The sequence below is a fragment of the Anolis sagrei genome, chromosome 3 (assembly GCF_037176765.1).
Source record: "Anolis sagrei isolate rAnoSag1 chromosome 3, rAnoSag1.mat, whole genome shotgun sequence".
Classification (NCBI taxonomy): Eukaryota; Metazoa; Chordata; class Lepidosauria; order Squamata; family Dactyloidae; genus Anolis; species Anolis sagrei.
This window is the reverse complement of record NC_090023.1, coordinates 73,526,099-73,539,370: the sequence shown is the minus strand read 5'-3', so window position 1 is coordinate 73,539,370 and position 13,272 is coordinate 73,526,099. Positions and strand designations below refer to the sequence as shown.

Here is a 13,272-nt window from a genome sequence, read left to right as displayed (position 1 = left end):
CCGAGGGTGGGGGGGGGGGGGGTTTAGATTCAACACATCTAGCCAAGATTCACTTGAGCTGACTAGGATGAGTTAGGTTTGCACTCTGACATATTAGTCAGTTACCCTTTTAGGCCTAGAGCTAAGGAAAAGTAAAGGAATGAAATTGCTTGGTTATTACTAGGTAACTTTTGCATGAGGAGAAGGGAGGAAAGAAAGAAAAGGAAGAGAAAAAGAAGGAAAACAAATTGAAGGGGGAGGAAAAAGAAAAAGGAGTGAAGTGAGGGAAAAGATTATGAGAGGAGGTGAGAAAAGAAGGAGAAAGAAGGGAAGAGAAAGGAACACAAGAAAGAAGAGATAAGGGGGAGAAAAATAAGGGAAGAGAAAATAGGGGGAGTACAGTGTATGAAGGAAAGCTAGGGAAGACAGACAGAGAGAAAGAAAAGCGTGAGGAAGAACGTGTATGAAGGAAACAGAGGAAGGAAAGAGAGAGAGACAAAGAGAACCTGCCCAAAGAGAGTTGCCAGAGCATTGCCATGGAGACAATGGCCTTCTCAGAACTGGAGAAGGGAGAAAGCAGGGGTTCAGCAGATCTTCAGGACACCTGGGCAATGCTGGCTATATACACTAATATACAATATGAGTAATTTGAGGTTTGAAGAAAATGTCATTTGGAGAGGGAGGATTCTTAGGTGCAGGGTGTCAGTGACTTCATTTTGCTCTCCCCCCCCCCCCCACCAGTAGATGAACCTCCTGTTAAACAAATTTAAATGTCTTCTTAAACAGAGAAACTGCCTGCATTGCATGCACATTTCAGATTTCAATATCTCCCCAACAACAACAACATATATTTTATAACAGGTTCTCTTGTAGGAGGATATCATGTGCAGGGAACACTTATGTGAGGAAAGAAAGCTCCAGATTCAATGTGATCCCCCTAATGACCTCTTCACATGGGGCTAAATAGCCCCATTTTGCCAAGGACCATCAGACAATGCTTGGCAGGCTCCACCCACATTCCTTCCAAAGTGGAGGGGAAGTGTTGGAAGGCTCTTCCTCTGCCACCATGAGGAGGAAAGTGTTTTTCAGATAGCTCCGGTGGTGCTATCCAAAAGAGTGGAAAGTGTGGCAGGGCAACACACATTGCTGCCCTTTCTCCCATATGTTGGGGAAGGAGGGAGGGCACACGGGGTGCCATATGGGCCATGTGAATTGGTCTTTCAATTCCCTTTGGTATTGCAAATGCATTGCTTCCTTTCCAAGTATTGACCTTTTCAGGGGGAATTAAAAAACTGTGGCCTATCTGATGTTGTTAGATTGAAACTCCCAGAATGTCTGAACAGCACAGTCAGCTCACTCATACATGGCTTAAAACATATATATTAAATCCCACAAAGTAAACCTTGATTTTACCATTTTATATAAGCTATTTTATTATGCCATGGTATATTATAGAACTTGAGCATAAATGGATTTTAGTATCTATGGGAGGTCGTAGAACCAAACCCCACTGGATACCAAGGACCCACCATATAGCTATGCTTCCGATGATGGCAATTCTGTTCTAACAGCACTTTGCCTGCCTGAAACTGGTGTTTTGGTAATTCAAAATTTCTAATAGTTTTCTACTAAGAAAAATCTAACAATGCAACATTTTTGTCTACAGTAGCATGCGTAAAGTCCAAACACTTAGGAATTTTCTCAACACTTTACAAACAGAGCTATCTGTGTGTCCCCCCCCCCATCCTCCCTATGTTTTATTCATAGGGCTATCCATAAGAATAAGTTGATAAAGTTGTAATAATATGGTAGGAAAAATTAATTCCTCTCCTTCTTAAATTAGTAAAGCTGAAAAATTCCCTCCCTCTAGTCAATACACAGATAGCACAAGCCAACACACATTTTGGTGCCTCAGACATTATACTTGTTTCTGGGTATGTTCAATAATAATAAAAACTTAATTTATAACATGTCCCATCTCCCCGCGGGAATTTAAGACAGTTTCCAACAAAGGATGGCAAACATTCAATGACATATTTGACCTGCTGGTTCCAAAAATATTACCAGTTTTTCTCTATCACTTCTAGTTTTTGAGATATAAAACATATGCAATCTAACAGTCACCTTCTGCTTGCCCATAGATAATCATGATAAACATATGTATAAATTAGAGCTGATGTGGTCTATCCAATGCAGTTTTCTGAATCAGTGCCCCAAATAACTTCAGGAACAGGCCTAAAAACCAAGGCGCCAAGATTTTCTTTATTGTTGGACTGTATAATTTTTTGTCATCCTAAAGTCCGATCATTACTTTGGCTCCTTTTGCATGCCAAGTAAATAATTCAGCAGTGTTTGATATTCTAAACATTTTAATTACTTCTAAATGATGCAATTGCCCACTAAAGTTTTAGCACCAAATCCCAGCCTCAGTTTTCCCTGCTGAAATCTCCATAATCTGGAACACCAGCAAAACCAAACAGGGGATTTACAGATTTATATTCAGGCCCTAAGTGTTTTAGGGACATCATTTGTATTCAGTTATTCATTATTACGGGAATAAATTCATTGCATAATCATGTTAATTAGAATCACTGCAGTAAATCATGAACTTTTGCAAACACTGTCTCGATTCATTGCACATTGTAACTAATGTTGACATGATATTGCTGTGAAGCAGTGTAAGATTAAACAGAGATATAGAAGATTAAAATTTGGAAAACTGCATTCAAAATGCCCTTTACAAATAACTTTGAAAATATCCTTTTAGAAAGATCTCCCACACATATGCACATATAGTATTGCTTTGTGTCTCAATCAAGAAATAAAAGTGTGATATAAATGAATATCCACCATCCCAATTCTGATGTTACTTTTTTGTTATTGATATGTGCTTTCGAATTAATTCTGATTTAAGATGACCCTTATATAGAGTGTTCTTGGCAAAGTTTATTTAGAGGAAATTCGCAGTTGCCTTCCTCTAAGGCTGACAGAGAAAGTGGTTTGCCCAAAGTCACCCACTCGGTATCCATGGTGTTGAGCAAAGCAGGGATTTGAATTCTAGTCTCCTAACACTCAAACCATTCAACTGTTACATTACCCCATCCATAAATAGGTATATTCTATTGTCTGTTAAATTTTCTGTCATAGCCATTATATCAAAAAGTGTTAAACAAACATGATAGGTAAAGACAAATAGGTACTTCATTATTCAGGTAGCATGGTAAACACTTAGCCCATAAAGAGATCTAGTTCATACCAGAAATAATACCAAAACCCAGCATTCTGTTCACACAATAATTAACTAGTTGCATGTTAAAGATCACCAACAAGACATGAATAAAATGGCTATGTCTCACTAATGATCTTCATCAACTAATATCCATAGGCTGGTGACTTTAGGTGCTGCAGGGAATCTGTATGCACCATGGCCGTTAACTATTTTGTCCTCCATGAATTCATTCAATCACCTTTTAAGGCTGCCAAATATGGTAATTGACACCCTATCTTTAGGTCGGGCATGACGAGACTTAATGTCAAAGGGAAACTGTTACCTTATCTTAGGTAGTGAGGACTAAAGTTAATGCACAACATGAAGAAGTGATTTCTTTTATTTGTCCTCAGTGCTCTACCATTCACCTTTATTGGACAAACTCTCCTTTTCATTTTCTGTTATGTCCAGCTTTCCACCAGCATCCTATACATCAATGAGCCCCAAAGCCCCATGAGTTGCAGCAGTGTGAGTGAATTTTAAATCAATCATTTTATTTGGAGATTTAAATATTAATACAGTTTGCATGAATTTGCCACCGTTGTTATCCGTCCCAATTGTAGAATCATTCATCTACATCAGGTTTCTGGAGTGCCCATTGCCTCTGCACAAATACACATACATATTATGGATGGTGGCAACATAAGGACACCTATTTTGCATTTCTTGCTTGACTTAATTTGAATAATTTGAAAGGCAGAGAGTTATTTAAAATGTGCATTTATAGTACTGTCTCTTTGAAACTTGACTGTAATTTCCACCTCTTAAAATATTCCTAAATGTATAATTAGCAAGACATTGTCCAGGGCAGAGGCTACAAGAGGTAGATGGTACATTGGTCCAGAACATGGAGCACCAGGAAATGGCCCTTGAATTTCTGATGGCCCATGAGAAAGGACAGCAGACCCAGAGGCCAAAAGTCGCCTTGTTCCACCTTGCAAAATCTCCATTCCATTTTGGGCCAGTTCCCTCTCACAGTTCGATCAAGTGAGCATAACCTTCTTTTCTCTCCCAGCAGCTTCCATGCCAGCTCCATTATTTTTGTAGTGAGTTGGTGCTTTGTTGCATATGGTAGTTATGCTAACTTGCCTAGTATTTCCATGCAGCCCTTTGCTTGGACACATTCTTTATAATATAATGTTTAGTTTTCCACATTTAAGAAAATTAGTCAACGTGAAAATGCCTAGGATAGTTGAAACCACAAGACCATGAAATTAGCATTTAGTTCTTTAAACTGTGGCGAAGCCTGCAAAAATGAAATAATTAATTATTCAGTACTTTTCAGCCACAAATGCTTTAACCTGCTAGAAACAAATAAAAGAACTGGAAAGTAGTTTTCAGAGCCTACAAAAATGCCCTTGAACTGCCACAAATCTGGTATGCTAATAAGTAAAATAAACCTCTTTACAAAGTCTTTAGATTATTCAATTTAATATCAATATATTCACCTCTTTGCAACTCTAGATTTGCAGATGGTTCAATAGATTTGGGTTTTGTCTAATGATGATTGTGCCTTAATGGTTTCCCTCAAGCAACCCATAACACCAAAGTTTCTTCACCATTTCACTTCATTTATGCTTTTCATGCTGGATGTCCAAGATTCAGTTCTCAACATCCTCGTTTAAGATTCTTTTATTTGCATATAGAGCTCAATCAATTGTCCTTTGTCTTGTCTTCTGCCTTAAAATGTAAAGTATGTATGCTAAGAGTGCCAATGTGGGGAAAAGGGATTTTCTTGTGATTTTAAGAGAGTTTTCACATGACTGTTGCTATTTTCTGTTATTCATGTCATAATGGCACCAAGCACACAATACCTTGTTGGCTTGTACTTGCGGTTTTTTAAAACTCTATGAAAGCACAACATCTCACTAGGAAAAAGCCAGAGTAATGGCAAGAAACATGGGCTAAGATTCTATTTGCTGGTTTTATAGTGTAAAATTGCACAAACGTAAATACCTTGCAGTACTGGATAGTGCCATTGAGCAATCAATAAAACAGCAGGCAGCATGGATGTGTGCTGTCCCACTGAGCAATATGTCTTGGCTGAAAAGAAATTTCAATTTTCAGATACAAAACTCATCTCTAGTAAATGAACATAGCATAATGGTTTGACCCTGAGGAGGAGGAGAGGTAACATCGGTTTCAGGTTAATTGTTGGCCACAACTTTATTGCAAATGTGATGATGGACTGTGATGATGGACTGGACTATTTACCTACACTGCATACTTTCCCAGTGGATATTTGGCTCACATCTATGCTTCACACCATAATTGAGTGGCATCTCTAATTTCAGCATTTCTGAGCATGTTGCAGCATTGTCCAAATCTGATAGATGACCCCTGAATAGATGCCTCTTTGATGGTTGCTCCCTAAATGGATTCAGCAGTCATATTGTACAGGCAGGCCTTAAGTTACAGACATCTGACTTACAAAAGACTCATAGTTAAGAATGTGGGTGAGACAACAGGAAGTGAGAGAACTTTACCCCTGGAAGGGAAATTCACTTCTGAAAGAGTTATCATAGGGAAGAGGTGACTCAACTGAAGCTTTCTCAACAATTCTTGTTTCCACAACAAGCCAAATTTTTCAAAGTCAAATTATCACAGGGACAGAAAATGAGGTTAAATCTTCTGAACAGGAGCACGGACAGCAAATCAAACCACCACAGAAGCATTAACCCTTCCCTATGTGATCCAAAGCTAATATTTACATGCAAATTCAGCCTAAAAACAAATCTACAGAACCTATCTTGTTCATAACTTGGAAATTGACTGTAATTCCCCACTTCCCTTGCTTTATACCTGGGACAGGATGGAGCCAAATTTCCTTGCTTAGCTACACATCCAGTCCCACATGTACTATATGACACCCATAATGTTTGTAGCTAGCTTAAGTTAAATTGCTTGAGGAACAGATGTCCCTCCCCCCACAAAGCCTTTCTCGTTGAATCCAAAGTGACTCAGGAACTTATAAGAAGTATTAGCCTGGTACAGCAAATAAGACAATCAATAAACATATTTTAATAGAGCAGAAGTCAGAATGATTCTTATAGGTTAATTTTATTCCTGCTTACTCAGAGATTTCTCTAAGTGGGTTCAATGAGGCTTACTTAGTCTAATTCCAAAGTCATCTTTGGGTTTTAAAATATCCCACTTCCTCACCTCTGAGGATGCTTGCCATAGATGCAGGCGAAACGTCAGGAGAAATGCCTCTAGAACATGGCCATATAGCCCCCCCAAAAAAAACCCAAAAGAACTGAGTATCCCACTTCCATCCATAAATAGTTTTTAAATTTCTACCTTATTTTTAACAGTACAGTAAAGGCAGGCTTGTAAAAAAAACCCTTACATATTCTGTCAGCAATGTAAAAAAAAAAGCTACAAATTGTGTATAACTATAATCCCCTCACTAAAATAGCCAATAGCCATGTTGACTGAAGGATTTTGGAAATGGGCTCTAAAAAAGTAATTTTTCAAGGCTCTGAAGGCTTGTAGGTGCCTTTGTAAATATCTGCAAAGCAGACTCTTATTATATCTATTTCTCTTTCTGATCCTGAACTTGCGGTGAACAGTGTATAGCAAGATAGAGAAAAATCCTATTTTATAGTGCTCAATGACTGCTACTATAAAGAGTGTGTTTAGCACAATGCCAGAAGAAAATACAATGTTCACATTAGTGTCCAGATAATGTGTTTTTGGACAGAATGGTGTAATGGTTTAAACATTGGACTAGCACAATGGGAGACCAGGATTTGATTCCCCACCTTGGGAAACTCTCACTCTCTGAGCCACAGAGGAAGAGGAAAACAAATTGCCTCTGAATAAATTCTGCCAAGGAAACCTATGATAAAGTTGACCAGGGTTCACATAAGTCATAAATACTGGAAGGCACACAACAATAATAGCACTGTGCTTCCAAAAGTTAATAGTGGAAGCCAAGTAAAAGAAATGGGAGACTACTTTCATTATTTATTGCTTTGTTTTACTGATACAAGAATTTAAACATGTGGATCTGAGAGTGCACTCTCTTGTGTGATAGAGACCAAAACAGCATGAGGCAGAAATCTATTTCAGAGACTCAGAGTGCAATCACAGGTCTACTCACAGCTTGAATTTTTGTCTTTGTCTCTCTGGAGGGATTCTTGCCAGTCTACTATTATCTAGCCAGAAAATAAAATGTGACAGAAGGACCAAACAAAACGTGTTATGAAAAATGTGTTTATCCAGTCAGGTTCCCTTTTGTTTTTTTATGTGAAAGCAACTTCAACAATTCAGTGTTTCGATGAAAAGAAATGGTGTTTATCCACCTTGAATTCTGTTAGAAGCCATGTACAGTTGAAAGGAATTATATCAGCTGCTTCCAAAGTCTTCCAAAAATGGTAAAGAGACACCAGCTGTGCTGCTAAGAATTTTTTTTATGCAACTGCAAAAGCTTGAGGTCCAAAGAAGGACCACAGAATTCAAGAACATCTGGTGGACAAAAACACCAAGATATTCAACACTTTCCAGATGTCCATGATGCACAGGGATTATTTAAAGCCACAAATGTCATCTATGGCCCAACAAATAATGACATGCACCCTCTATATTCATCAGATGGAATGAAACTTCTAAAGGATAAAAAAAAATCAATTGTACTATGTTTGACAAAGTGCTACCATAACTTCCTTAACTGCTGCTCCAACATAGTTCTCTTGAAAAATTTGCAGCAACAAACCAGGGATGAGCTTGCAGCATCAGCCAATTAAAAAAAAAAAACACAGCCAGCAGACCTAAGGGAATCCCCATTGAAATCTTTAAAGAGAGTGGACCAGAGCTGACACAAAAAGTCCACCAGCTCATTGAAAAAATCCTGCAGCTCCTCCACGATGACATGATGGCAAGTCTTGAACAACAAGATAAAGTGACCCATTTTAGGTGGAATCAGGTGTCAAATGGGGATGTGTTATTGCACAGCTTTATTTTCCACTTTCATAGCTATGATACTGCACCTTGTTCATGGGAAGCTTCCCATCGGTGTGGAAATCATCTATCAAACAGATGACAAGCTATTTAACCTCAACAGATTGAAACCCAAAAACAAAGTCACAACAATGTCTTTTATAGAACTTTTTACAAAGTTTATATGCTGATTTTAATGTAGTCTTTGCTCATTCAGAAGAAGACCTCTAAACACTCTAAACGCCTTTGCAGAACCATACAAGAAGTTTGGCTCTATCAGCAGGCACCAGCCTATCCCTCTGCAATGCCAGAAATACAGCTTAATGGTGCAACATTAGAAAATGTTGACCATTTCTGCTACCTTAGCAGCCCCCTCATAGTGTACACTACACACTGGCTGTAAAACAGCCTTTTTCAGCCTGGTGTCCAGATGTTTTATATTTCAGCTTGCGATAGGAAGGAATCAGGTAAGGGAAGATTTCTTATTTTTTTTAAAATCACACTAATGTGTGCTCATAGTTTGCTTAACCTCCTTTTATTTCATAAATATATTTCTCTTGAAGAAAGACATAGTTCAAACTTTCAAAATTGGGATCAAAGACTGGTGCATACACCGTAAGCAGCCTGATTTTCATTTCTCTCCATTCCCCACCTGAAAATCAGCTTTTGCCCTTTCTTTTTTTTGAAGCCTGAAATTTTTTCTGCAGTCTGAGAAGCATTGATCAAATGTTACCTCAGTACATGGCTGTTAGTGAAAAATCATCCCCAGGACATTCATTCGTAATGTGAAAAGGATACTGATTCCTTTTCTAATTGCCATCAACATTTAGATAGGACTCATGCTAGGGGAGAAGGAACATGCTTATCATAGTTCTACTGATATATATCTGTATATGTCCTCCTGGGGTACTTATTTCGATTCTTTTCCATCCACACAACATTTACAGAAGAACATGAAAAAGCTCTCCCAAGATTCTAACAGAAAACTCTGAAATTGACAAATTTGCTTCTCACTTGGGTAGTTCCATTGTGTGCTTTAAAAGTACAGTAGACATTTTTTTAAATCAGGTCTTAATTTGCTTGAAGCAATTTTGAGATTGATGCAGGTTGTCAGCCTTACTTCATCAAGGAGGATGCGCTGCAGTGGGGCAATGATTCAAGCAGGGAAGTGGAATAACAGTGGAGTAAGTGGCAGAGAGAAAGGGGAGAGATCACCAAGAATGAAAGACCATTTTAAAAACAGCAACTGGAGAACACTACATACTTGATCATATAGGGGTGAAATCTCACTTTAAATGCTTTCTGATTCTGTTTTCTTTTTAGAAGTTATATCTTATATAATTATATCTTAGTTGCACACAATGTGGCGTGTGTAACATAAAATTCATTACTAATAACATACATACATATTTATTATTATGGTCAATAACCAGCACAAAAAAGAGGGAACAGACTCAACATGGGAACATGACATGCATTTAGGTATTAGAAAGCATTCTCAAAAGCAGAGTTAAAAGACAGTATTGAATATGACAGATAAAACAGTATTAAACATTTAAGTGCTTAGATGACAAAGGTAAAAACTAAAATAAGTATTAAAAGCTTCTAAGGGAGCATCTTGCACTGAGAAGCTATTGCTGCTGCACAAAAGCTAGCAACTTTGGCAGTAATTTGGGGTGCTGGTCAGCCAGAACATAGTCAACATAAAACCTTACAGATCTAAAATTGGATTTATACAATGTTTTTGAAGGTCTTGGTAAAAAGAACAGTTCAGTAAAATGTGCCCCACAGTTCCCACTGCCTCAGCCTCACAGGGATATAGGCATTCATCATGTGTTTCTTTGTTATATCTTCCCTTCAGTAGAGCAGAAGGAAGTACTGTACATTTAATTTAGCCAAAGAGAATGCCTTCCTATATTTTGGGATAATTAGATTGGCTAAGTGCTCTACAGAAAGAAGAGCCCTTCCATTGTCTTTGAAGACTGGAAAACTAGATGATCCATTTAGGTAGTTTAGCAGCTCAGTGTCCTAGATAACATTGTCATGTTTTCTTTGGCTTTTGTGTAGCCCACGGTTAGGAAGATGTTTTATGAGAATTCAATGTTTAGGATTTTCTAATCAGCTAACTTTTTCCACCTTGATTGGAATAGATCACCAAGGGTCAATGGGGCCAGACTTTTGGCATGAACATCAGTTTAACCACAATTTAATTTATACATCCAGATCTAAAATTCAATAGAAATCTGATCAGTCTCTAGAAGTAAAATGACATTAGGCACATAGCTTGGGAGGCTAAGGATGCTTCTTAAAATTTTATCTGGATGTCTTCTAAAGCCTTGACACTTTTAAAGGCACAAAGTTGTACTCCATATCATATTTGTGGTACAATCTTGAATGCTGATGACTTGTGGCATGTAACTGACATTGAGACCAATGGTTCTAGCACTGTACTACAGCTGTTGCATAATAATTAAGTACATTCTTGCAATAATCAATTGATAGTTGAAACTGCGTTGTGACCAATATTTGTAACATAAAGGATCTGCAAAACTGAATCCCTTAATTACTAGCTATCCCAATTTAGGTGTGGGGAGAAGATATCTTTTATTGGTCTGTGGGGGGGGAAGGGATCCAGAATTCAGTTGGGCAATACCTTCATTAGAACCAACTCTGCTGGAGAAGTGTGCAGCATTTCAAGTTTCCACATCTCTTCGTCTGCCTGGAGATGGCACAAGCAGTTAGGATGGTCAGTACAGAAAAGAGTCCAGAAATTAGGCCAAATAATATGGGTATGAGGTCTGCAGTTTAGAACCCAGCTCAAAATTGAGATTTACAAATTGAATGTAAATTAGGTTCTTGTGGGTTTTTTCGGGCTATAGGGCCATGTTCAAGAGGCATTTCTCCTGACGTTTCGCCTGCATCTATGGCAAGCATCCTCAGAGGTAGTGAGTCACTACCTCTGAGGATGCTTGCCATAGATGCAGGCGAAACGTCAGGAGAAATGCCTCTAGAACATGGCCCTATAGCCCGAAAAAACCCACAAGAACCTAGTGATTCCAGCCATGAAAGCCTTCAGCAATACATTGAATGTAAATTTGTTACAAGGAGCAATTGTTTGGCTCAGGTTAAACTTGTCAGTGCATTTTAAAACAAAGAAGCAATATCTGAAGATAAAAGGGCCAGCTTACATAGTCTGCTTCCTGCCAGGCAAAACACAGAGTCAGGATGGCCCAGGATAGCTGAGAAAGAACTGTAGTACAGTCAGTCCTTGGTATTTCTTGAAATTTGGTTCCAGGATGCCCTGGATACCAAAATCCGTGGGTGCTCAAGTCCCCTTATGTACAATGGCATAATATATACAAAATGGCAACATCAAGGTTTGTTTTTTTGGATTTTTTTTTTAAAAAAACAGGCATGAATGGTTGACTGTGCATATATAAGCCAATTATACTAAGAAATATGCTTAATCTGCTCATGATAACGGATTTTAAAATTCTTCTGATCTCAGAAAATGGGAAAAAACAAACCATCAATTGATTAATAGCATAGAACTAACACAGAAATATTCTCTCTGGCATGGGAAAGTGATCTTTGGTTTTCAGAATCCTTCAGACATGAACCACAGTCAGGTAGTGGTTCTGAGCATCTAACTATGATTCTGGAGAATTGAGTTCAAATCCTTGCCTGGGTGTGAAAACTGGACTCTCTCAGCATAAGAGGGAAGGCAGTAACAAACCCCTTCTGAATAAATCTTGCCAAGAAAACCCTGTGATAGGTTCACCTTAGGGTCACCATGAGTCAGAAATCACTTCAAGGCATATAGTAACAGCATCCTTCAGTTCTTTCCGAATAGAAACCCATTTTAGCTAAATGACAATTTAAGGGAAGAGCAGACTTCTTAGTTTGCCATGTATTTGTGTATTGGTAGGGCTATGACTATGATCAAACTAAGGCTAACACTGTGGATCCTGATTTGTCAGAAACAGATTGTTATACTGCAGATGTTGTTGTTTCATGTCAAAAGCATTGTATAAATAAGTATAAAACTGATAAAATAGAGGGAGCACAAGCAGCTAAATAATTTTTGACTAAAATCAGGCAGCAGCAACTGTATTTGTGGCTTTAAACAATTCTTCCTCTGTGCATGAGGCAGAGTATTGTGGGTAAGCATACAGATGTGGAGTTGTTTGTTCTGCTCCATAGTCACACAAGGTGGAGGATCCTTCTAGGTGGTGCCATTTTGCCAGGTTTGCCACTTCTGAGTCCGCTCAGGCTCAGGGAGTTCCAAGTTGCCAATTCTTTGTTTGCCCCTGGAGGAAGCCCTTCATAGGGGGAGGGGGCATCCAGTTGGGATGTCCTGGTTTAGTTACCCAGAGGGATATTCTTCCAGTTGCTGGGGGAACATTAAGAGGAGTGGTGGTTCTCATCAAGCTTTTCCGTGATTTGAGTCTACTGGGAGGAGGCTATAGTCATGCAGTGGATGGCTTTCATAGTGTTCAATCTTACTTCTCCCGCAGCAGCAACTTCCCGTGGCATATCAGGCAGGGCAATGCCAGCTAGCTTGTAAAGTCTATCAACAGGTGTAGGTTTGAGGCATCCTGTGATTATTCTATATGTTTTGTTCAGTGCTATATTCACCTGCTTCGCGTATTTATTTATTTTATTTATTCAGCAATTTTGTATACCGGTCTTCTCCCCTCTATCGGGGGACTCGGGCCGGTTTCCAACAATAAAATCACAAAACAATAATTAAAAACATCATATAACATATTCAATTAAAACGTTATAACAGCAAAATGCAATCACATAATAACAATGGTCAGTCGTCATAGTGAATTCGTTGTCCATCATTCATCGTCATCTATCCGATCACAGAAATATTGATTCACTCGTCGAAAGCCAAACCCCATAGCCAGGTTTTCAACCATTTTCTGAACAACAGAATGGAGGGGGCAGTTCTGATCTCCAGTGGGAGAGAGTTCCAGATCGAGGGGCCACCACCGAGAAGGCCCTGTCCCTCATCCCCACCAGACGTGCCTGAGAGACCGGTGGGACCGAGAGCAGGGCCCCTCCAGACGATCTTA

General features: G+C 38.8%; 1 protein-coding gene across 3 annotated transcripts in view; it reads left to right on the top strand.

Moving 5' to 3' along the window:
- DSCAM (DS cell adhesion molecule) overlaps positions 1-13,272 on the top strand; it is a 396,804-nt gene that overhangs the window by 366,548 nt on the left and 16,984 nt on the right. The window contains exon 33 of one of the 3 annotated variants that reach the window (XM_060770300.2): positions 3,659-3,719. The exons of the other annotated variants lie outside the window; for them this stretch is intronic. Within the exon in view, the coding sequence (XP_060626283.2) occupies positions 3,659-3,687 (29 nt within the window). The 3' untranslated portion in view covers positions 3,688-3,719. Of the gene's footprint in view, positions 1-3,658; positions 3,720-13,272 lie in introns of those variants that run through there. 3 annotated transcript variants of the gene reach the window in all.